Here is a 24513-nt window from a genome sequence, read left to right as displayed (position 1 = left end):
GGCCATCGTTAGGTGGTACATCCCACCTTAACCGTCTAGGAACTAATCCATCCTTCAAATACTGCTCGAAGGTAGTAGTGTCCCACCATAAGCTCACTCTTTTTTCCATATTATATCTTAGTTTTTTAGTTAATTGCTCCACACTATTATTCTCACACTATGCTTCTACTTTATATACAGTTATCCTTCAGTATGCTGAATAAGGATAATATTCGTTTCGCCCCCTCGTTCCTTTATCCGTTCGCTTTATGCGTTCCCCTTGTCTGCGCTGCTGTCCATAGATGTTATCCACTCCCAGAAGGGAGGGCATTCAGCATGTCTTTTGTGTACTGGTTGACACCCACAAACATCGCTGTGCTGTGTACAGCGGTGCAATGGTATGTCAATCAAATGGGCGGCGTAGGTCCGCCCAGTACACCTATAAATCACTTCCTGCACCCTGGTAAAATATCCCAGTTGAAGTCTTGACGACGTAACGCGTAGGACACCCGGAAGTGACGTTCGTATCCGGTTTTGTTTGCTGTTTGTCGCATGTGTCTATTTTTCCTGCTTCACTTGTGAGTAGTTTTAAATCATTTAAATAAATTGCTATATTTTAAAAAACAACTACACTATGGCGGTTTTCTCTGATTCATTCCCCTGAGTTTACCTACCATCCATGAGGAAGCCATAAGAAGTCTCCCAAAGAAAATTTGTTTATACAGCCATCCCTGCAATCACCTTGGTGCCCATTACTATCTTTTGCTGTGTTACTCACAGCAGTGAGGTAATTGCATAGTATTAACACTATCTGCACGGATCATCACGGATGGATCTATCACCCAGCACGTTGCACGTTTAATCCCGTGTGTCTACTGAATTGCACGTTTAAAATTTGTGTCCATTATTAATTTTGCTGTGTTACCCACAGCAGTGAGGTAATTATATAGCATTTACACCACCTGCACGGATCACCACGAATGGACTTATTACCCAGCACATTGCACGTTTAATTGAGTGTGCTTACCGAATTGCACGTTTTGATTTGATTGTGTATGGGACATTTTACACAAATCACTATTGTTGTTTGGATTTAATATTTATCTATTTTTCTCTGTACATATATATTTCCAGTTTCAATTTTTACACGTTGAACACGTGCATATATCTTATTTTTTACGTTAAAATTTATGTTTTTTTGCACTAGTTAATCACCGGCATGATTTTTTAATTCATTGACATATATGTATAGGGATATTCTCTGATTGATCTATGCACGGTTGCACTTTATATAGCTCTATAATTGCACAATTTTAGTTTTGTTGTGGCTATTTGAATGTTTTGTAATTAGCGCATCACATCTTTATTCAATTACCTTTACCAGTGAGAGACAACTCATTTAGTGATTGCTGCTTTTTTTCATTTGCTATTCTCGCCCTCTCCTATCTTTTACCATAGAGCGCGGAAGTCTCTATATATACTCACTATTTACTAGCACAGCAGCACTTTTATGGTAGCACCATTCACTTTATATTTGAATAGATTTTTTTCACTTCTATATTTATTACATGAATTATTGACACTTTTATATTTATTTATTGCATCACATTATTGACATTTTCACGTTAGGAGCGCAACACCACTTTATAATAATTTTATTATTTGTGAGGCTATTATTCCTTACTTACTGGGATGTCCCAGAGCAGAAGCATTGAGGGGAGGGAGGGAGACACCCTGCCAAAACAATATCCATCAGACCTATACCGCAGCCCGCAGGTCTAAAGCCGAATACTCGGCTGCTCGAACATCCACTTGAAAACATTTTGTTAACGTATGCACTGAAGACCAGGTAGCAGCCTTTCAAATCTGAGCCACAGATACCTGATGGCCAAAAGCCAAGGAGGTTCCTACACCCCTGGCAGAATGAGCTCTCACCCTAAAGGGAGGAGCCCTACATTTCAGACCATAGGCCTGAATGACCAACTGGCAGGCCCAATTGGCAATGGAAGCTGTCTGCCCCTTGTGTCCTTCTGGTAAAACAAAAAAATTGTCTATTCGTCGGATTTCCACAGATCTAGACAAAAACTGACTGCTTGCACTACATCCAAGCAGTGCAGTCATTTCTCTTCCGCAGAATGAGGTTGAGAGAAAAAAGACAAAAGAACATCCTGATTCAAATGAAAGGCCGACACCACTTTTGGCGAAAATGGATGGAACAGGTCGTAACTCGACCCGGTCATGGTGAAGGATCAAGTATGGTTCCCTGCATGAAAGGGCCGTCAACTCTGACACCATTCTAGCTGAGGTGATGACCATCAGGAAGGCTAGCTTGCGTGACAGCAAGACAAAAATCTGACCCCTGATTGTACTGAAAGCCAATCTGATTTCCACAGCCGACTATAGAAACGAGAGAATTGTCCCAATCAGGTATTTGCGAGAATGCAATTTTTTGGCTTCACACCAAGCAATACAAGTCTTCCAGACCTTATAATAGATCTTCCTAGTGACCGTTTTTCTGGAATTCACTAGGGTAGACACCAGCGGTCCCAAGATGCCATGGTGCTTCAACACCCTGGCTTTAAAAGCCATGCCGTCAAATTTAGAGACTGTAAATTGGGGTGGAATATAGGACCTTGAGACAGTAGATTGGGGTAGCGCTGAAGCACCCATGGCCCGTCTATTGCCAATTTCATGATCTCTGGGAACCAGGGCCTTCTGGACTAGGCTGGTGCCACCATTATGATTGGAACCCCCTGTCTCCGAATGCTGTGCAAAAAATGTGGAACTAAAGGGATCAGGGGAAAGCATAAATCAGGGAGAATTGGTTCCATGGAACTACTAGAGCATTCACTCTGATTGCCAGGGGATTCCTTGTTTAGGACACAAACGGCTGTAGCTGGATGCCAATAGATCATAAGCGCTGCAAAGATGCTGCTGGCAGGACTTTTTTTGTACCATCCTGCAAGTGCACCGCTCCAGTGTGAAAGCACTAGGGCTTTCACACTGTAGAGACAGGAGAAGCTCTTTACAGGCGCTATTTTTCGATCAATAGATCAACCTCTGGCCACAACATGTTTGGGTGTAGGGGCCATTCCCCCGGGCAGATCTGCCGGTGGCTGAGATTAATCTGCCTTCCTGTTCTCTACACCCAGGAAATGGACCGCTGATACAACGGCACGTGTCCCTCTGCCCAGCAGAACAGCTCCTGTTACCACCCTGGTGGTTGATATAGGCCCCTGCAGTGGCATTGTCAGACTGAACCCTGATAGGGCAGTCCTGGACCGTAGGGCCAGACATACTGCCCATAACTCCAATATGTTTATGGGCAGGCTCTACCCTTGACCATCTCCCCTGTGCTGTGAGCCCCATTAGGGTTGCGCCCCAGCCCAAGAAACTGGAGTCTGTGGTCAGTACTCTCCAAGACACCAGGAGGAAGAATCTTCCCTTTTGCAGATTCCAATCCTCCAACCACCAGCTAAGGCTTAAGCATGCCCGGGGAGAGAAGGACATGGGTTAATCCAAAGCTTGTGCTCTCCTGTTTCAAGCCAACAAGAGGTCTTGTTGTATAGACCTGGAATGGAATTGAGCGTAAGGAATTGCCTCGAAAGGAGGACACCTGAGGGAGGAGGGGAGATGGACCTCCTATCACAATTTGGATTAGCAGCAAGGATGAGAAGTGTTATAATGGGGCATTTTAATTATTCAGACAGACTGGGTGGAGAGAACCATACAATCGTCTAAGGCTTGCCAGTTCCTAAATGTCTGGCAGGACAATTTCATGGGTCAGATGGTAGACGCATCAACTAGAAATAAAGCATAACTAGATCTACTGATTACCAACAATGCAGATTAATCTAAAGATAGTCATATTAGATAGAATTTTTTTTTTCCCCCAGACTTCAAACCACACCTCAAGGGAAGTTCTTTATACCTGCAAATGTGTTGACCTCTTGCCACCCGGTCGGGAATTTACTTGCATTGGTTCACACTGTCCCTATTCCAGCAGTCTTCTCACATTATATATTTTGATGGTATGTCTTTGTCCGATAATGCTTGATGTATGCTCTAGGATTAATAATGTACTCATTTGCAATTTTTGTAATATGTACTCTGATTTCATACAACGAGTCCATCCATTTACCCTGACGAAGGGACTTAGTCCCGAAACGCGTTGCGTTGATTGGACCACGTGGGAACACACCATTGATATTTATCCAATTTTGTTATTGGTGTTTGATAATCTATATGATTCTGTAATTTGAATATTTGTACATTTGTATATTGTTGAATTGATAAAACTATGTATTTTGTCATTTTAAATCGTGTTGCCTTTAATGTCCCATCCTATTGGGGGGTATTTTCCTTTTTTGCTTAAGAGGGGATATGCTTTCAATTTACAAATACCATACTGGTGACCCCACAATAGGGATAAAACTTATTTGCAGAAGGGATTTTAACAAGACACGTGGTCACTCATTAAAATTAAAAGAATATAGGTTTAACCTTAAACTATGTAGAGGGTTTTTTACTGTAAGAGTGGCAAGGATGTGGAATTCCCTTCCACAGGCGGTGATTTCAGCGGGGGGGGGAGGGGGGCATCGATGGTTTAAAAAAAAAAAACTATTAGATAAGCACCTGAAAGACCACAAAATACAGGGATATAGAAAGTAATACCGACATGTAATCACATACATAGGTTGGACTTTATGGACTTGTGTCTTTCTCAACCTCACCTACTATATAACCATACTTCCCACAAAACTCATACAGAGCCGAATGGAGGGTTGCCTGGTGCCCCTTACCTGATCCTTTGATTAACAAATCTTTACGGGTGGCAGAAATACCTTTGCCTTTACTGTATCTAGGATCAGACCTAGATACTCGAGACTATGCGCTGGTTTCAAGGCTGCCTTTTCGGAATGTACGACGCATCCCAGGTTTTCTAAATACTGCGCTGTGCAGGCTACACTGTGTTGCAGGGCCTGTAGTGAGTGATCTCTGAGCAAGAGGTTGACCAAGTATCCGATCACCAAGATCCCCATGGCCCTTAAAAGACCCAGTACAGGTGCTAGGATCTTTTTAAACACCCGAGGTGCTGTGGCAAGCCCGAAGGGCAGTGCCACAAACTGGACATTTCTCTACTGCAAATCGCAAGAACCTCTGATGAGGCTGAAAGATAGGCAAGCGTAAATACACGTCCTTATCGATGGAGGATAAAAAGTTTCCTATCTGGAGCGAGTCTACTACCGAGTGGACTGACTCCATTCTGAAGGATTGGATTAACAGTTGTTGGTTCAAGGATATTAGGTCCAAGATTTGCGCTATGTCCCCATTTGGTTTTAGAACCACGAACAGGTTCCAATAAAACCCTGTACCTCTTTCGGACGCTGGGACCTGTATGAACATTCCCTGATGCACGAACCGCTCTAGTTTCTTTTTGGAGGATCTGCAGGAACGTTGGATCTTAAAAACCTCTGAGGAGGAAACCTTTGTAATTCCAGTGTGTAACCGCGGTACAATGTTGAGGTGACCCACTACACCACTGTTCTCCAAATGTCCGCAAATTGGAGCAGCCTTCTCCCCACCCGATAGAGTGGGAGCGTCCCCTCAAAAAGGAGGGCTTGGTGCCAGGTTTAGAAGAGTTCTGGATCCAGGGTTTTTCTGGCCCTGCGGCTTGCCCCTGGCTCTATCGCCCTGTGGGCCTGAGGAAGTCCCAGAGGTTTTAAACAAGGGACGCTTGGTCATTCTCTTTACAGGAAGTAAAGAACTCTATCCCCTGCAAATCTTTTGGATGTACTTGTCCAGATCAAACATTTCTCATGGAAGGGTAACCCTGCCAATAACTTCTTATAGGGAAGCTTGGCTAACCAGTTCTTAAAGAGTAGCTCCACCCTGAAGTGGAACTTCTGCTCATCGGAAACCCTTCCCCCCTCCGGTGCCACAATTGGCACCTTTCAGGGGGGAGGGGGGGGCAGATACCTGTATAATACAGGTATTTGCACCCACTTCTGGGCATAGATAGCCGCAGAATCTGCAGGTATTTATGCCACTTCCTGTCCCTTCCCCGCTGTCTGCTGAGAAACACACAGGTTCCAGAGACAGCAAGGACTGTCCGTACTGTGCAGCGCGACTCGAACAGTAGGGCACCGGGCCGTGAAGCCTCAAGGCTTCATTTCCCGACCCATAGTGAAGATGGCGGCGGCAGCACCCGAGAGCCAAGCGGCAGATCGGCTTCGGGTGCCGACATCACGGGCGCGCTGGAAAGGTGAGTGTCCAAATTTTAAAAGTCAGCAGCTGCAGTATTTGTAGCTGCTGACTTAAAAAAAAAAAAAAAAAAAAAAAGACTGCGGAACTCCCGCTTTAAGCTACACAAGTCTGTGCATGTGTACAGACAGGAGAGCCAGTCAAGAGATTTGCTGTATAAAATCCTTTAAGGCATCTACAGCAAAAACCAGCACTCGATTTTGCCCTATTTTCAGCAAGATCATCCTCCTGGTTAGGCCTATCATGCCGTCTGACCTGATCCTTTAAGGACTGGCAGACTCCAATCGCTGTGACAGCTGGCTGAATAGCTGAACTGGCCAAAGAAAAGCAAGCCTTTAATGACTCCTCCAGTTTCTTGTCAACAGGGTCTTTCAAGCCTGTGCGTTATCCACTGGACAAGTTAAGTTCTTGTTTATTATTATACAGGATTTATATAGAGCCAACAGTTTACACAGCGCTTTACAACATTGGGGCAGACAGAACAATTACAATACAATTCAATACAGGGGGGAATCAGAAAGCCCTGCTCGTTAGAGCTTAGGCAAGAGACTGACGCATCTACAGCTGGCATGCTCCATTTCCTAAACCTTTTCTCCATGGGATATAAAAGGGAATACCTCTTAAGAGGAAAAAAAATCTTTTCAGGATGTTCCCAATCAGCAGACACTGCCTTTTCCAACAGCGGGTGAAAGGGGAAAGCCTGTGCCTGAGGAGGCTTCTTCAGGGACCCCAAATAGGACAAGGGAGGCTCAGAAACCAATGCAGGAGGCAACGTAAAGCCAGAAGCAGACTCAGATGCCAGGCCCCCACAGAATCCTTGGCATTTAGCTCCTTCCCATCCTCAAACCATTCCTGCTCCAAATTAGGAGGCTCAAGGGGGGGGGGGTCTGTCACGTTTCTTGCCACCCTGCAGGATGGAGGTAATCATGCTAGCAATTCTGTGCTCTAACCCGGCTAGGGCTGAGGACAGTTCATCCTTTGTGATAAAGGCTGAAGCAGCAGCATTGACTAAGCACAATACCAGACAGGCGCAGTGGCTCAGATTGCCCGGAAGCCTCTGGTCTCTCAGGGGATAAAACACTAAGGTTTCAACCAGGCTTCTCAAGAGCTACGGACATAGGTGTGCCCTGTAGGGTTAGCCTCGCTCCTTTTTGAAGACATTGCAAGCCACAAAAAGGAGTACCTGGGTTTAGAATATCACAGGGAGACCCTTTAATAGGGTTCACCAAGCCCCTATGCAATAATCCTGCTAAGCTCTTTAACTTGCCAACCAACACGTGGTGACTCAGGTGACCCGAGTAAGGAGGAATGAACTGACGAAGCAAAAGGTTTTCACAGCCTGCTTTGTGTCCTACTGCTGTCCTCTGGAAGGCACCACTTTTCAACCACTCTCAGCTTAAATAAGATGGCTGTGTGTCGGGCACGCTTTGTGCCTGCGCAGTCACAGTCCTATGTATGCACACAAATTTTTGGGCGCCGACCGTCCACAAAAGACAAGACCGCAAAAGACCCCAGAAAGCTTACTCTTTCCAACTGTCAGCCCAAAAACTCCCCCCTGCGGTCACTGATACACAGAGGTCCAGCCTTAGCTAGATTGACAGATTGTTACACACATGGGGCACACCATAATAAGTAAATAAGCGGGATTTCACTTACCCGTCCAGGCGCAGAGCAACCTTAGAAACTAAGAGCCAAATCTTCACCCATCAGGGCAGGTTACTGTTACCAGAGGACCTTCAAGGACTGGGTAGCCTTTTCATGTTTTTGGGTCCACTCCCTTAGACCTGTACAGCACCCTAAAGGAATGCCTTAGCTCTGTGGTGTCCAGGATTTCACTACGCAGGGTTCAGCACCCAGAGGTTGCATTACAAGCAAAACCTCGCAGGATCCTTGTATCTTTTTTGCGATGCTTGGGTACCATCTATCTTAGCATATAAGCTCATTTCAAATAGATTTGATCAGTCAATCCCTTGATTCATTCTAGAACCATTCTTGGACTTCAAGACCAGGAGCTGGAGAGCTCAAATGTACGTACCCATCCACATTGCAGACACTGGTTAAAAAAAACAAAAACAAGTACTTCCTGCATGGAAGGGGTTATATAGGGTGATCACTTCCTGTCTAAAGACCTTTGGTTTACCAATGTCCATTCACCAGAAGATGAAGTATAACCCAGTAAGGAATAATAGCATCACTCAGTTTAAAATTAAAGATCCCTCTTCTTTACAGGGGCAATTCCATTCCCTTGTCTTTCTGTATGGTGCTAGGACAGTGGGACAACCACAAGATAGACCACAAGAAAAGACTGGAGGGTACACCTTCACTTCATGACAAGAGTCCACCTTAAAAAAGGAGAGTATTGCTTTTTTGCTCGCATTTACAAACTTGTGCACCTGTGGCTTTGTGGCCAGAGACCCAGGCTGATTAGATAGCAGGGGGCCAACCAGTGTATCCTCAGATGGGTCTGGGACAGCTGCTTCTTTTACTCCTATTGTTAACATGACCCTGTCAGTACTGCACTAGGTTAAAGCGGATCTACACTGTATCTGACCACTAAACAAAAACACCAATTGATTTTTTTGTATTCAAAGCAAACTTCCCCACCATCCATGTCTCGATTCTTTATTTTGCTGTGAAATCACTCCGAAAAACACCTATCCAGCATTTGTCCGTGGCCATCTTGAGTAAGGGCAGATGATTTATATAGCATTTACTTCCTTGAATCCATCTGGCCTTAGCTTAAACGTGCAGGCAGGAGTCTGTGCTTAGCAGAGAAAACCCCTCCTGGCATGTATGACAAAATTTGCCATAGATACCAGGAAGTAACTGAGGAAATTGATAAAAGGTTTAAAACAAGTAAATATAATATACCATATCTATTTACTAATGCTAGCAGCATAGGGATTAAAAAAGTCCATGTTGATTAAGAGCGTGAAGTTCTACTTTAAATCCTGAGGACTATCATTCCCATACATTTATCTTTTCATACATATACAAGGAACATATTTAACCATTTCCCATGCAGCATAAACAATGGCTGGGAGCACGTCATATTACGTCCTCCCAGGATCGCACCTCGGGCCATGCTCTGGCACGATCTGTCAATAAGAGATCACTGTACTGGCCCACTGCCAGTACCATGTGATCAATCACAGAAGATCACATGACAGTTGCAAACAATGAAAGTCTTTGTTACATGCCTTTCATTGTGTACTATTGTGATCAGCTCTGATTGGTCACAGTTATCACATGGTACAGACATGGCCAATCACAGCCCATCTGCACCATGTGATTAGCTGTAACCAATCACAGCTAATCTCACACTGAACGAGTAGTTTTCACATAGTAAAAATGGTTAGCATTTTTTTTTGTTCATACCATCACTACACGTATGACGACGCTGTATTGCACTGGTAACGGTATGCAAAATGTCTTAATTTTCCCAAAAATTGTGACAAAATACCTTGGACTGTCTACTTCCCAAAAAGGGGTAATTTGGGGGATATTTGACTGGGCTAGAATTTTCAGCTCTCAGAAATGAAAAGGCTGTCAGTATATCAGGACTGATCAACTTTCACACACTATAGAGATTATATATATATATATATATATATATATACACATATACACACACAGTTAGGGTCATAAATATTTGGACAGTGACACAAGTTTTGTTATTTTAGCTGTTTACAAAAACATGTTCAGAAATACAATTATATATATATAATATGGGCTGAAAGTGCACACTCCCAGCTGCAATATGAGAGTTTCCACATCCAAATCGGATTAAGGGTTTAGGAATCATAGCTCTGTAATGCATAGCCTCCTCTTTTTCAAGGGACCAAAAGTAATTGGACAATGGACTCTAAGGGCTGCAATTAACTCTGAAGGCGTCTCCCTCGTTAACCTGTAATCAATGAAGTAGTTAAAAGGTCTGGGGTTGATTCCAGGTGTGTGGTTTTGCATTTGGAAGCTGTTGCTGTGACCAGACAACATGCGGTCAAGGGAACTCTCAATTGAGGTGAAGCAGAACATCCTGAGGCTGAAAAAAAAGAAAAAATCCATCAGAGAGATAGCAGACATGCTTGGAGTAGCAAAATCAACAGTCGGGTACATTCTGAGAAAAAAGGAATTGACTGGTGAGCTTGGGAACTCAAAAAGGGCTGGGCGTCCACGGAAGACAACAGTGGTGGATGATCGCTGCATACTTTCTTTGGTGAAGAAGAACCCGTTCACAACATCAACTGAAGTCCAGAACACTCTCAGGGAAGTAGGTGTATCTGTCTCTAAGTCAACAGTAAAGAGAAGACTCCATGAAAGTAAATACAAAGGGTTCACATGTAGATAACCATTCATCAATTCCAAAAATAGACAGGCCAGAGTTAAATTTGCCCAAAAACACCTCAAGAAGCCAGCTCAGTTCTGGAAAAGTATTCTATGGACAGATGAGACAAAGATCAACCTGTACCAGAATGATGGGAAGAAAAAAGTTTGGAGAAGAAAGGGAACGGCACATAATCCAAAGCACACCACATCCTCTGTAAAACATGGTGGAGGCAACGTGATGGCATGGGCATGCATGGCTTTCAACGGCACTGGGTCACTTGTGTTTATTGATGACATAACAGCAGACAAGAGTAGCCGGATTAATTCTGAAGTGTACCGGGATATACTTTCAGCCCAGATTCAGCCAAATGGTGCAAAGTTGATCGGACGGCGCTTCATAGTACAGATGGACAATGACCCCAAGCATACAGCCAAAGCTACCCAGGAGTTCATGAGTGCAAAAAAGTGGAACATTCTGCAATGGCCAAGTCAATCACCAGATCTTAACCCAATTGAGCATGCATTTCACTTGCTCAAATCCAGACTTAAGACGGAAAGACCCACAAACAAGCAAGACCTGAAGGCTGCGGCTGGAAAGGCCTGGCAAAGCATTAAGAAGGAGGAAACCCAGCGTTTGGTGATGTCCATGGGTTCCAGACTTAAAGCAGTGATTGCCTCCAAAGGATTTGCAACAAAATATTGAATAAATAAATATTTTGTTTGGGTTATGTTTATTTGTCCAATTACTTTTGAGCTCCTAAAATGTGGAGTGTTTGTAAAGAAATGTGTACAATTCCTACATTTTCTATCAGGTATTTTTGTTCAACCCTTCAAATTAAACGTTACAATCTGCACTTGAATTCTGTTGTAGAGGTTTCATTTCAAATCCAATGCGGTGGCATGCAGAGCCCAACTTGCGAAAATTGTGTCACTGTCCAAATATTTATGGCCCTAACTGTATATATACACACATACACACACACACACATATATATATATACACACACAGCAATTGTCAAAGTGTGACAGCACTGAAAGCTGCAAAATGGCCCGGGCAGGAAGATGGTAAAAGTAGGGGTGCACTGTAAGGAAATTTTGGTACCGAAAATGCACAGTGGTATTATATTCCCCTTTTTCTTTCAAAAAGTTTTTATTATCATTTCACAGACAGATTACACAGTACATTGTTAAAAGGGTTTAGGTATAACAAAGTATGCAAAACAATGAAACAAACAACTTGCGACATCATACTCAATAATGCGATACAGACAAGCAAATGTGTATGTCGCTTAAGGCTGTACGGAGAGTACTTGCTGAAACTTATAGTCAACAGAAATGAGACATTCCGGTTGTATCGGAGTCAGCTAGTTCAGTTACACTCTTCCTTTAAATTAGTTGTAAACAAAGAAATGATGATACTGCATGTACAGAAAATTTCCACGTGGAGAGAGGGGAAAAGAAGGAAAGCACAGCTAGAAGCAAACAAATAAGGGCAGGAGAATAGAATGAAGGGAAAGGAGAGGTGAAGAATAGGAGGAAAGAAAAGGAGGAGGGTCGGTCAACCGTTCCGCGCAGCCCCAGGCCTTCACAAGCTGGAGACCATCCCAATTCTGCGGGTAATTGAGGGTTCAAACAAATAGGGGTCAAAATCCGGGGGTAGGAAGTATTGTATCCAGGGTTGCCAAATTTTGTAGAATTGGGGCATACAATCGAGGCGTTTCGCCTCTGATTTGGAGTGAATCATGGCCCTTGTAACCCTATTCTTCATTTCTGCCACCGGGAGTGTGGGGGTTTTCCAGGCCTTGGCAATAGTTTGTTTAGCTGCTGTGGTAAGTTGCAGAAACAAAGCCAATTGACTACGAGTGTAGTTATGGGGAGTCAAGTTGAGAAGAGCCAATGAAGGGTCTGGTGAAATAGAATGCCCTGCAAGGGTCGATGCAATCTGGAAGGTAGTTATCCAAAAACGCTGTGCTACTGGACAAGACCACCATATGTGGAAATGTGTGCCCGCTGTGTTACAGCCCCTGAAGCATGTAGCGGGATATCCCGGAACAAATTTGGCTATCCTGGCTGGGACCAAGTACCAGTGCATGAGGACTTTATAATTAGCCTCAGAGGCTATAACATTCTGCGTTGCTCTATTTGTGTTGGTCCAGATTGTGTTCCATGTATCTACTTCGAGGTCTAAATCAAGGTCTGTAGTCCAGCCACTTGTATAGGATGGGAGAGATGTAGGGGGGGAGGTGAAATGAGTGTACAATTGGGAGATAATGCCCGGAGCGTGTGGGTCTGTTTCGCATATTTGCTCGTAAAATGAATTACTATCATGTGGATTAGTAGGTTTAGGCATTGAGTTGAGGAAATGGGCGATCTGTAGGTAACGAAAACATTCGCCATTGGGTATGTGTGATTGGGCCTGGAGTGTAGGGAAAGACCTAACTTTGCCATTGTGCATAAGGGTGCCGATTCGGTCAAGCCCTGCCCTAGACCAAGCCGTAAACAATCCAGGCTCAGAAAAGGCAGGGATAAATGATGGGTGGCCGATAATAGAGAGTAATGGTAAATGACGGGATTTAAGCTGGAAAGATTTATGAGTCTCGTCCCAGATTCTGAGGGAATGGGCTGTGACCGGATTGCTAAGCCTGTTTCTCTGCGTAGGGGAGATATATTCCCCTTTTTAATCTCTTGTATCATGTGTGCAGTCTCTGACCCACCTCTTGTATTATTGATCATTTTCGGCAGCCAAAATTTTGGCACAAATCTAGGTAAAAGTGTCTAGTATTGAACTGGTTAGTAAATAAAAATGTTAAGAACAGCCCTTTATAATTAACACATAAAAATGGCAGTTCATGTTTTGTATGACTGAGTTCAACTGCTTTATTATCATATTATAATTGACACTCAACTCATCAATTCATCAATTCATCGGCCTTTACCCACCGATATCAGATAATAAATTTTTGATCCAACCCAACAAAGCTTAAAAGTACATAATAATTTGTAATACATTGATTTCTTTCTCCACTGCCTGCAAAACCAACCATCATGTATTTTCCAGATTTAGAAGTATCGGGGTAGGTAGAGTTATTCAGAGTAATTAAGGGATCTTTTTAGTAGTGTCCATTGTTACAGGTTAAGATTTCATTTGATATCAAAATGAATATTCCTATCCAATGATTGAATCAACAAAGTTTATTGTAAACAGTATTGCACAGTATTATGTATCAAATAAAAAACAAATATCAGCTTAGGCTTATCAGAGCTACAGTATATGCACATTATATAGGGAAAATACAGACCAGCTATTTAAATGTAGAACTTTAGTGAGAAAATTAAGTCCTGCTAGATCGCCTCAGTCTGGCCCCTTTTGCAGTTATAGCTATGTAAAACATTAAAAACAGGATTTTTATAACGGCTTACCTGTAAAATCCTTTTCTTTGATGTACATCGGGGGACGCAGAGCCATAGTACTTACTATGTGGGTTATAGAGCCACTGATAGGTTATGGACACTGGCACGTCCTAAGACAAGAAGTGTGCTCCCTATATAACCCCATCCAACTACTGGGAGTCCTCAGTTTTGTAGCCAAGCAATACAAGTGTATACCAAGAAGGGAGGGACCTCTTTGTCCTCTGATGTACATCAAAGAAAAGGATTTTACAGGTAAGCCATTATAAAAATCCTGTTTTTTTTTTCTTACATCAGGGGACACAGAGCCATAGTACTTACTATGTGGGATGTCCCATAGCAATGGCAACTGAAGGGAGGGAGACACAACAAAAAAGTAGGGCAAAAAGGAGGCCAGAGGACTCATACTGCAGCCTGCAGTATACTGCGCCCAAAGGCAATATCCTCATGACCGTTAATATTGATTTGATAAAATTACAGATCTGATGCACCACCCAAGAGGCACTAATCTCCCTGGATGAGTTTGCTCTAACATGAGAAGGAAGAATTTTAAGCTGAAGCTTGAACAATCACTTGACGCATCCATTTGGAAAATAGTAGATTTTGATGCTGCCTGTCCACATTTTGGGCCCTCTGGCAGTACAAACAAAAAACGTGTTTTGCGAACCTGAGCGGTCACCTTTAAATAGACTCTGATCGCTCTTACTACATCTCAGAGAACGTAGTGCCTTCTCTAGATTGAGGCTCTGGGGAGAAAGAAACAAGAATAATATCTTGGTTTAAATGAAAACCTGTTATCACTTTTGGTAGAAATTCAGGACGACATAAAACCACCTCATCCTTCTATATGATCAAATATGGCTCTTTACAAGACAGAGCCGCTAGTTCTGATACTCTTCTAGCAGAAGAAATGGCAACCAGAAAGATTATCTTTCTTGTAAAAAAAAAACAAGGGAATTTCTCGTAAAAGGCTCAAACAGCTGATTCAGCAAAGCCGATAAGACCAAATTTAAATCCCGAGGATTTAGAGGTGCCTTGATAGGGGGAATAATCTGTGTTACCCCCTGAATAAGCTACACACCAAGATTGGGAAGCAAGAGGCCATTGAACAAAAAAAAAAAAAAAAACACTGACAAGGCCTGGATCTGGCCATTGATAGAAGTCGAGGCCAGCTTCATTTCAGATCCCATCTGCAAGAAATCAGGGATCCTGCCTATGACATACTTCCTGGGGTGCCAACCCCTGGATGTACACCAAGAAACATGTGTCTTCCAGACTCTATAGTAAATTATTCTGGAAGCCGGCTTCCTGCCATTAATCAAAGTAGACACTATCGAAGGAGATCACCCACGATCCTTTGTAAGTGTGATTCAACAGTCAAACCTGTTAAATTTTTCATCCGTAAGGTAGGATGGAATACCTGACCTTGTGCAGGAGGTCTGGCTATAATGGCAGAGTCTGAAGGACTCTTACTGCCATCTTTATGATCTCGGTAAATCAAGATCCACTGGGGCCACTAGAATCATCTCCTTTCGCTCCTGCTTGATCCTGCGGAGAAAGCACAGAAGTAGCAGAACTGGAGGAAACACATAGCTCAGTAAAAAAAACCTGATCCCAAGGTAAGACTAATGCGTCTGTTCCGCCTGCTAGCGGAACCCTTGTTCTCTACACAAAAAACAGTTGTCGACTTTGTTGTTGAATCTGGACACGAATAGGTCCACTTCCGGAATAGCCCCTCTCTGACATATCACCAAGATGTCGGGGTAAAGAGACCATTTTCCCGGATATAATTGTTGGTGACTCAAGTAGTCCGCTTGCCAATTCTCTATTCCTGGAATGAAAATTGCCGATAGGCAAGGAATGTTGTGTTTTGCCCTAGCTAGAACATTATTCGCCTCTTTTTGGGCTGCACGACTTCTCGTGACCCCCTGGGGATTGATGTAAGCCACAGCCGTGGCCCGAATCCTGACAGGACAGCCCCGTAGTCTGATTGTCCAAGATTCTAGGGCCAGACGTACTGCCCGAATTTCCAAATTCCAAATCCTGGACCATCTCCCCTGGACAGAATTTTCTTCCGAGGCTGCTCTCCAGCCTAGAACGCTGGCATCTGTTGTTAACACTTTCCAGGATACAGGTAGAAAATATTTTCCCTTTTGCTGGATAACAATCACCAATTTAAGCTCTGACTTACATAGGGAGCCAAGCGTATAGGAAAAAACCAAGGCCTGAATCTTTTTATTCCAGACCGACTGGTGTTTTTAAGCAGTCTTGAGTGAAAACTGCATGTAAGGGATGGCCACGAAGGAGGCCAAGATTTCCCCTAACAATCTCATGCACAGCCGAATGGAAGGATTTTTCTTTGTTTTGATAATTTGAATTAGTCCTACAATGGAACTGATTCTTGTCTGGGGTAATACCTTTTTCTGTACGGTATCTATAACCAGCCCCAAGTACTGTAATCTCCTTGATGGGTTTAAGGAGGATTTTTCTAGGTTGAGTATCCAACCCAGAGATTCCAGGTAATTTACAGCTGTGATCAGACTCTGGTTTAGACCTGAGACTGAATGATCTATTAAAGGTAGATTGTCTAAATAGGCTAGGACCGTTATGCCTTAAGCCCTTAATCTGGCTAAAGGAGGTGCCAGAATCTTTCAGAACACCCGTTGTGCTGTGGCTAAACCGAATGGCAGGGCCACAAACTGAAAACAATGATTTTATATTTCAAAGCTCAGAAATTTCTGGTGAGTGGGAAATATTGGCACGTGGAGATATGCATCTTTGATATCAATTGAAGCCAAAAAACTTCCCTCCTTGCAGGATTGATACAACCGATCGGATTGACTCCATGCGAAAGGATCGGATGTTTAAGTGCCGATTCAGATCTAGAATGGGCCTTACCTCTCCGTTTGGTTCCATTTTGGTTCTGGAACCATGAAAGGTTTAAATAAAAACCTGTGCCCTGTTCCACTAAGGGAACCTCTGATATTACCGACTGGGATAATAGATGATCCAGAAAGACTTTTTTCTCTGGATCCTTGGGAACATTTGACCTTCGAAAAAAGAGGAGACGGAAACTCTCGGAACCTCTAGTTGTAACCTAGAGAAAACTTGTTCCTGCCAGATCTTTGAGAAATGCAGGCGCCTTCTCCCCACCCAAGCGAGCAGGTGTGCCCCTTCATGAGGAGGCTTTAGCATTCTGCTTTGTGGGCTTTCCGCCCCAAGATCTCTTCTGACCCTGGTGCTGCCCTTGGGGTCTTCCCCTTGAACCCGACGATTGAGGCCATCGAGACTACCTAGAGGCTGATGCCCCTGGCACAGGAGAGGCAGTACGCTTAAAAGGAGAAAATATTTGAACTTCTTTACTGGTAAAAGAGAGCTTTTCCCATTAGAGGTCCTTTGGATGCATTTTATCCAGATCGCCAAATAGCCATTCACCAAGGAAAAGAGAAACTGGCTAGGAGCTTTTTTACAGGGTGCTTTGGCTGACCAATGTTTTCAGCCATAGAACTCTGCAAGAATGCACTAGTCCAATCATAAGCCGTGAGGCTTAAATGATAGAATCTTTCATAGCATCTACTGTGAAACATAGTGTGTCTAATACACCAGCTCATTGCTAGGCCTGCTGAACAGGCAGAATTTTAAAGTATCTCCACAAACTGTTCCTTAATGGACTGAGATACCCCAATTGCAGCAAGAACTGGCTGCGCTACTGAACTTGCTAAAGACATATTGCTTTTAGAAAAGTTCCAACTTTTTATCAGTTGGATGTCTTGTTCACTGATGCAACTGCATCAATTGCTGGAACCCCCAATGTTTTTTCTAATATATATATATATATATATAAAAAACATCCCCAGATGGGGGAGGTTCTAATGAACACAAATTAGAGGTGGGCTCCTCAAGAGCCTGCGCTGCAGGCAGCAAAAAGGTTGAATGAACCAATTTAGTAAGGGAGTGCACAAGCAACCTGTCTTGTGATGATACTCCTATATTAGGATCCTCGGAAGAGGATAAATAAGTATCTTCCAAATCTTTGGGAAGATCTACCTGATCCCCAGCCTCCTGCACCTCAATAAGAGGGTCCTGAGCACTAGATGGGAATCTGCTATGTTTGACCTCACTATGGAGAGATATCATAGCATCAATGGTAGAAGAAATACCTCTTGTGTGATATATACAGGGACTGAAGTGTCTAGCGCAGCTGCAACAACAGTTTCCCCAGAGGGCTCAATCTGACCAGCCACATCCCTCTCAAAGGAGGATGACATTTTTTTGGAAAAGGATTTAGTTTATTGTGAAACCACTGACCCTTTAGAATCCTTACAGAAGTTCCTGGTCCCATTACCACTCATAGCCTGAAGCACAAAGCAGAGGCACTACCAGCAAAAGAATGTACAATGCTAGGTTATAGTTCAGCGCTAATAGCTGCTATTAATACCTAGCCTGGTATAGTACAATGTGTCAAAGGGAATGCCTGTGTCACCAATCTGAAACAAGCCATCATCCTGCTCTGTCCCTCCAAGGCCAGCAGCAGCTACACACATACAGTGCTTTAACAACTTCCTCCAAGAGTGGCCGGCGTCTGACGCCATTAGCCACGCACCCCACATGAATTACGCCCCCTTTCTTTTCAAAGGAAAGTGTTTTCCCGCATGAGCGGTGGGCTCAGGCGTCCTGTGAAACAGCAGACATGGTGGGGGGTAAATCCTCCGCTGAGCGGCCGCACGGTCTGTCTTAAAAAAAAAAAAAAGACATTGGGGGCGCAGCAGGAGGAGAACCAGACCCCCCTTTCTTACCAGAGGATCTGCTTGTGACTGGAGGAGAGCAGAAATGAAGGCTTCTGCACTGTTTCCGGCATCAGGCGGTGAGTGCTCAATACAGCCCCCAGTGGCGACACATAGGCATGACAGCATTATACACATTAGAATGCCTAAGAAAATCTACCTTACCTTTCCTCGCAGCAGGGTTATCTGAGATAAATCCAATCTTCACCCTTCACAGTGGGCTCTGAAACCTTCAGGAACAGGGGAACCTCAGGTTAACCACAATCCTGGACCTGCAACAGCATCCTGCCTGTAAAAACTTTATGGCCATGCTACCAAAAAGTACTGGATCCCAGGGTCCAGCTCTCTGAAAAGAGAAGCGTTCGCAAGCAAAACCTCATTTCTTCGGACACGAGGCCTGGGTACCATTACTTTAGCCCATGAAAGGACATCAAAACGGATCCGGTCAGCAGGCTAGCCCCAGCAGGGAAGCTTCTAGTGGAGCTCAGCACAGCACATCTTTACTCGTGACCAACACCTTAGACACTGGCGAAAAAACGGACTCCCCCCCAGTAGTGGGAGGAGTTATACAGGAAAGTACACTTCTTGCCTTAGCGTGTGTCAGTGTCCATCACCTATCGGTGGCCCTATAACCCACATGATAAGTACTATGGCTCTGTGCCCCCTGATGTAAGGAAAGAAAATAAGTGTCTATATTGTTAAAAATATAGTAATACACCGTTTCACCCTGCTCTGCACATGCTCAGTTGCTCTCCCATTTTAGCCATTTTTAGGCACCGAGTTTGTAGATGCCAAACTGCTAACAGCCTTAAAGCAGAATTCTATCCTTTACAATCAAGGATGCTGTTTCTGTTTGATCTGCAATTGTAATGGTGCTGCACATGTGATCAGTTATGACTCCAGCCATTTGATGGTTTGACAGTTTGGTTGGGGAAACAAGCAAACGTGACAGTTAGCAATCTCGGCATTCTAAGAATGTAACATTTTGAAACCGTTAAATCAAAGGGTTTAGTTCCACTTTATGATTTACTGCAGTAATGCGGGGAGTCTGGGCTTCAGCAAAATGGCAGCCTCTAGCAAGAAGCAAGTTTTTATGGGTAAAGTTCTGCTTTAAGGTATTGTCTGAAAACATGTTACGTCTTTCCATTAGAAAATACTGCAAACGCAGTACGTTCAGTCATGTACAGAAAAGCTATTAATCACTTTCCACCCGGCCTATAGCAAAATGACGGCAGGGTGGTGGCTCTGTTATCCTGACTGGATGTCATATGTCGTCTTTCAGGATAACAGCCGGCACACGCCGATTGGTGGTGTGGCGTGTCAGTCTGGCGCACCACAAAACTGATCTCGGTTAAGAGTCTGACGGAGACTCTTTACCACGTGATCAGCTGTGTCCAATCACAGCTGATTATGATGTAAATGGGAAAAGCTATTTATCGGCTTTTCCTCACTTGCGTCTGACAGATGCAAGTAGAGGAGAGCGATCGCCTGCTCTCCAGACGGGGGGGTCTGCACTGATTTATCATCATTGCAGCCCCCTGAGGATCCCCACCCAGGACCACCAGGGATGGCCACCACTGATGACCACCAGGTATGCCCCCCATGGCCACCAGGGATGCAAAAATGTGCCCAAACAGTATGCCAATCAGTGCCTATATATGATGAGAAACGGTGCCCATCAGTAATGCCTGCCAGTGATGCTCATTAGTGCCCCATCAATGCCGTGTATCAGTGCTCAGCAGTGCAGTCTTTCAGAGCCCATCAGTGAAGGAGAAACAATACTTATTTACAAAATTTTATAACACAAATACATTTTTTTTCTTCTAAATTTATTTTGATTGTTTAGCAAAAAAATAACCCATAGGTGATCAAATACCACCAAAAGAAAGCTCTATTTTAAAAATGTCGTTTGAGTACAGTGTTACATTACCGTGCAATTTTCATTTAAAAAGCAACAGCGTTGAAAGCTGAAAATTGGCTTAGGCAGAAAGGGGAGCAGTGCCCGGTATTGAAGTAGTTAAAGACTAGCTGCACACTGGACATTTTTACAACTGCTATTTTTGTCTTCAGAAGTTTTTTCCTGCAGCCAATAAACTCCCCAGCATGTTAACCTATGTATCTATGCACATATGATATTAAAAGCATTTTTTGGCAGGGGAGTTACCTAGCTGGGAATAACTCCGAACTAGCAAGTTTTGAAAGGAGTTTTTCAGCTAACACACTTTACTCCGAAAAAAGCTAAAAAAGAAAAAGAAAAAAAAGAAAAAAGAAAATAAAAAGCTACAGCTGTAGCTTTATTATTATTTTTTTTTATAATGTCCAGTTTGCACGAGGCCTTAATCTGAATTATACTGAGGTTTAAAAACACACATTTACTTACGTAATTTCTATGACACATTCACTATGCCCTGTGAAAATGCATTGCTGAGTTACACATTTCAAAAAGCCTGCTATCTGAACTGAGGGGAGAAGTTTAGGGAGGCAGAGTTCATAGTTGTCCAGAGTGCACAGTCAATAGCTTTTTATTCATAACAATGCTCAGTTATGAATAGACAGAGTCGGTGATCACTGCTGACTCTGCATTTGGAAAAGGAAGGAGCCAGTAAATGACATTTACTGGCTCCTTCCTCCGCTCTCCATCCTGAAAGATTTGAGATTGGAGGGGAGGGGAGGGGGAGCCAGAGAGCCCACAAAGGGTGAGCGGAAGAGGATGGGGAGCTCACAGGAGGACCAGAGGAGCACACAGATGGGGAGCGGAGGAGGGCACGGTTGTGGGAGCGGAGGAAGAGGGAGGAGCGGGACCAAGGGTGTGCACAGAAGGGGACCAGAGAAGCGCATGGAGGAACACAGAGGGGAGCCGGAGAACAATACAGGGGGTCAACTGAGGAATAATCGGTGAGGCAGTGGGGAACATTATAATCACCAAACTCACTGTGTGCTTCTCCTCCTCTCCCCACCACAGCTTTCAGCTGCTTTATTGAAAGCCACACAGGGAGATCAGTCATGACTTCCCCGCCGCTGCACCAATTGTTCCTAAAAGTGACCCCAGTATTCTTCTCTGGCTCCCTTCTGGGCCTCCCTCCCCCTCTGTGCACTCCCTTGGTCCCGGGCCCCCCTCTTCCTCTGCTCCCAGGTATCAGACTAGGCATCAGAAGCATTTGCACGAGTACAACTGCTCCTGTAAATAGTCAGTATCGGGACAACCCTAGAATTAATGATTGCAGGCAGCGATGTGTCCTAGGACAAGTAGTCCATATAAATTGAAAATAAACCAAAGGAATGAGCAGAGAAGACATTGCAAATCATACAGGGAATTCAGAAGGTTTGTATTCCTATTATAATGCTGATGTTATAAAATAAAAGTGTATGCTTTGACTATAGATCTACTTTAAAATTATGGCAGAGTCCTTCCTACTTATTTCAGATGTCAACAGTAGGACATAATTAGATCAGTTTCTCTTCCGAAACAATACTACAAGGTGTCGGAGGATGATCTGCATGTTTCACAACTGTAGAGATAATGGTCTTCTCCAGCTGACTACATTATACTCAGGGAAATCATTTTCACAGAACCTGTTTAAAATGCTATTTATATATAAGCTGCAATGCCGCCAAAACATGTTGCAACAATATGATTCTAATAAAACTGTCCAAGAGCAGAAACAAGATGACTTGTGAGGCTGCAGTGTCCTGGACACAGAATGCCATTCACTAATGTAAGTGGAGACTACCAGGAATAATGGGGCTGAGAACTTTACTGTGGGAGTAACATAAAAAGGTTGGAGTGGAACTCCTGATGTGCTATAACAGAGCAGGTAAGGGTTAGAGACCAGGTTTTGTTTCTGCCTGTGTTCTCCTATATGGAAAAGCTCTGATAATTCCTCCCCAAAGAAATACAAACAACATTTTTCTCTCTCTGCAATGTGGTTTACAAATATGCTCCATTTGCTTTAAGTGCCTTACATGAAATCACATTCTAGCAAGGTCTAACATGCCAGCTCAACACGGTTAGCGAGATTTGAGAAGGGGAAACAACCCACACATAAACCAATTGGAAGGACTATATAAGGTTCTTGAAGCCACACTCACCTTTCTGAATAAACTCAGTCATTCTGTCTTTGAAAGGCTGGAGATGGTCTTCTGGAGAGTCTTTAATAACAAGTTTTGTATTTTCCTCACACACTGTGGAGAAAAAAAAAAAGTGATATTACCACAAAAACTATATATTTAATAAATAATAAAAAAAATTATGTTTCATAGAAGGTGTTAATGCTGTTGCAGAAGTTTTAACCACTTTCAGACCGGACCATTTTGCTGGTAAATGACCAGAGGTCTTTTTACACTTTGGCACTGCGCTGCTTTAACTGGTAATTGCGCGGTCATGCAATGTTGTACCCAAACAAAATTTGCGTCCTTTTCTTCCCACAAATAGAGCTTTCTTTTGATGGTATTTGATTGCCTCTGCGATTTTTATTTTTTGCGATATAAACGTAAAAAGACCGCAAATTTTGAAAAAAAATGATATTTTCTACTTTTTGTTATTAGAAAAATCCAATAAACTCAATTTTAGTCATACATTTAGGACAAAATGTATTCAGCCACATGTCTTTGGTAAAAAAAAAGTCAATAATTGTATATTTATTGGTTTGCGCAAAAGTTGTCACATCTACAAACTAAGGTACGTTTTCTGGAATTTACGCAGCTTTTAGTTTACGACTGCCTATCTCATTTCTTGAGGTGCTAAAATGACAGGGCAGTACAAAACCCCCCCAAATGACCCCATTTTGGAAAGTAGACCCCCTAAGGAAATTGATAAGAGGCATGTTGAGCCCATTGAATATTTTATTTTTTTGCCTCAAGCGATTGAATAATGACAAAAAAAAAATTTTTTTTTTTTTTTTACACAAAGTTGTCACTAAATGATATATTGCTCACACATGCTATGGGCGTATGTGAAATGACACCCCAAAATAAATTCTGCTGCTTCTCCTGAGTACGGGGATACCACATATGTGGGACTTTTTGGGAGCCTAGCCGCGTACAGGGCCCCGAAAACCAAGCACCGCCTTCAGGCTTTCTAAGGGCGTAAATTTTTGATTTCACGCCTCACTACCTATTACAGTTTTGAAGGCCATAAAATGCCAAGATGGCACAAAACCCCCACAAATGACCCCATTTTAGAAAGTAGACACCCCAAGCTATTTGCTGAGAGGCATGTTGAGTCCATGGAATATTTTATATTTTGCCACAAGTTGCGGGAAAATTACAAACTTTTTTTTTTTTTTTTTTTTTTTCACAAAGTTGTCACTAAATGATATATTGCTCATGCATGCCATGGGCATATGTGAAATGACACCCCAAAATAAATTCTGCTGCTTCTCCTGAGTACGGGGATACCACATATGTGGGACTTTTTGGGAGCCTAGCCGCGTACGGGGCCCCGAAAACCAAGCACCGCCTTCAGGCTTTCTAAGGGCGTAATTTTTTGAGTTCACTTCTCACTACCTATTACAGTTTTGAAGGCCATAAAATGCCAAGATGGCACAAAACCCCCACAAATGACCCCATTTTAGAAAGTAGACACCCCAAGCTATTTGCTGAGAGGCATGTTGAGTCCATGGAATATTTTATATTTTGCCACAAGTTGCGGGAAAATTACAAACTTTTTTTTTTTTTCACAAAGTTGTCACTAAATGATATATTGCTCACGCATGCCATGGGCATATGTGAAATGACACCCCAAAATAAATTC

The 24513-nt window shown here is 43.2% G+C and overlaps 1 protein-coding gene across 4 annotated transcripts in view; it reads right to left on the bottom strand.

The window, feature by feature from the left end:
* The window catches only part of FMN1 (formin 1), a 549096-nt gene that overhangs the window by 33647 nt on the left and 490936 nt on the right, over positions 1-24513 (bottom strand). For all 4 annotated transcript variants that reach the window (XM_077464743.1, XM_077464745.1, XM_077464744.1 and 1 more), the window contains one exon: positions 22851-22943. In XM_077464743.1, the coding sequence (XP_077320869.1) occupies positions 22851-22943 (93 nt within the window). The remainder of the gene's footprint in view (positions 1-22850; positions 22944-24513) is intronic.

The sequence above is a fragment of the Lithobates pipiens genome, unplaced genomic scaffold, assembly GCF_037356315.1.
Source record: "Lithobates pipiens isolate NorthernLeopardFrog02 unplaced genomic scaffold, aLitPip1_a1.2 Scaffold_30, whole genome shotgun sequence".
NCBI classification, from domain to species: Eukaryota; Metazoa; Chordata; class Amphibia; order Anura; family Ranidae; genus Lithobates; species Lithobates pipiens.
The sequence above is the reverse complement of the archived record's forward strand: the minus strand, read 5'-3'. Positions and strand labels throughout refer to the sequence as shown.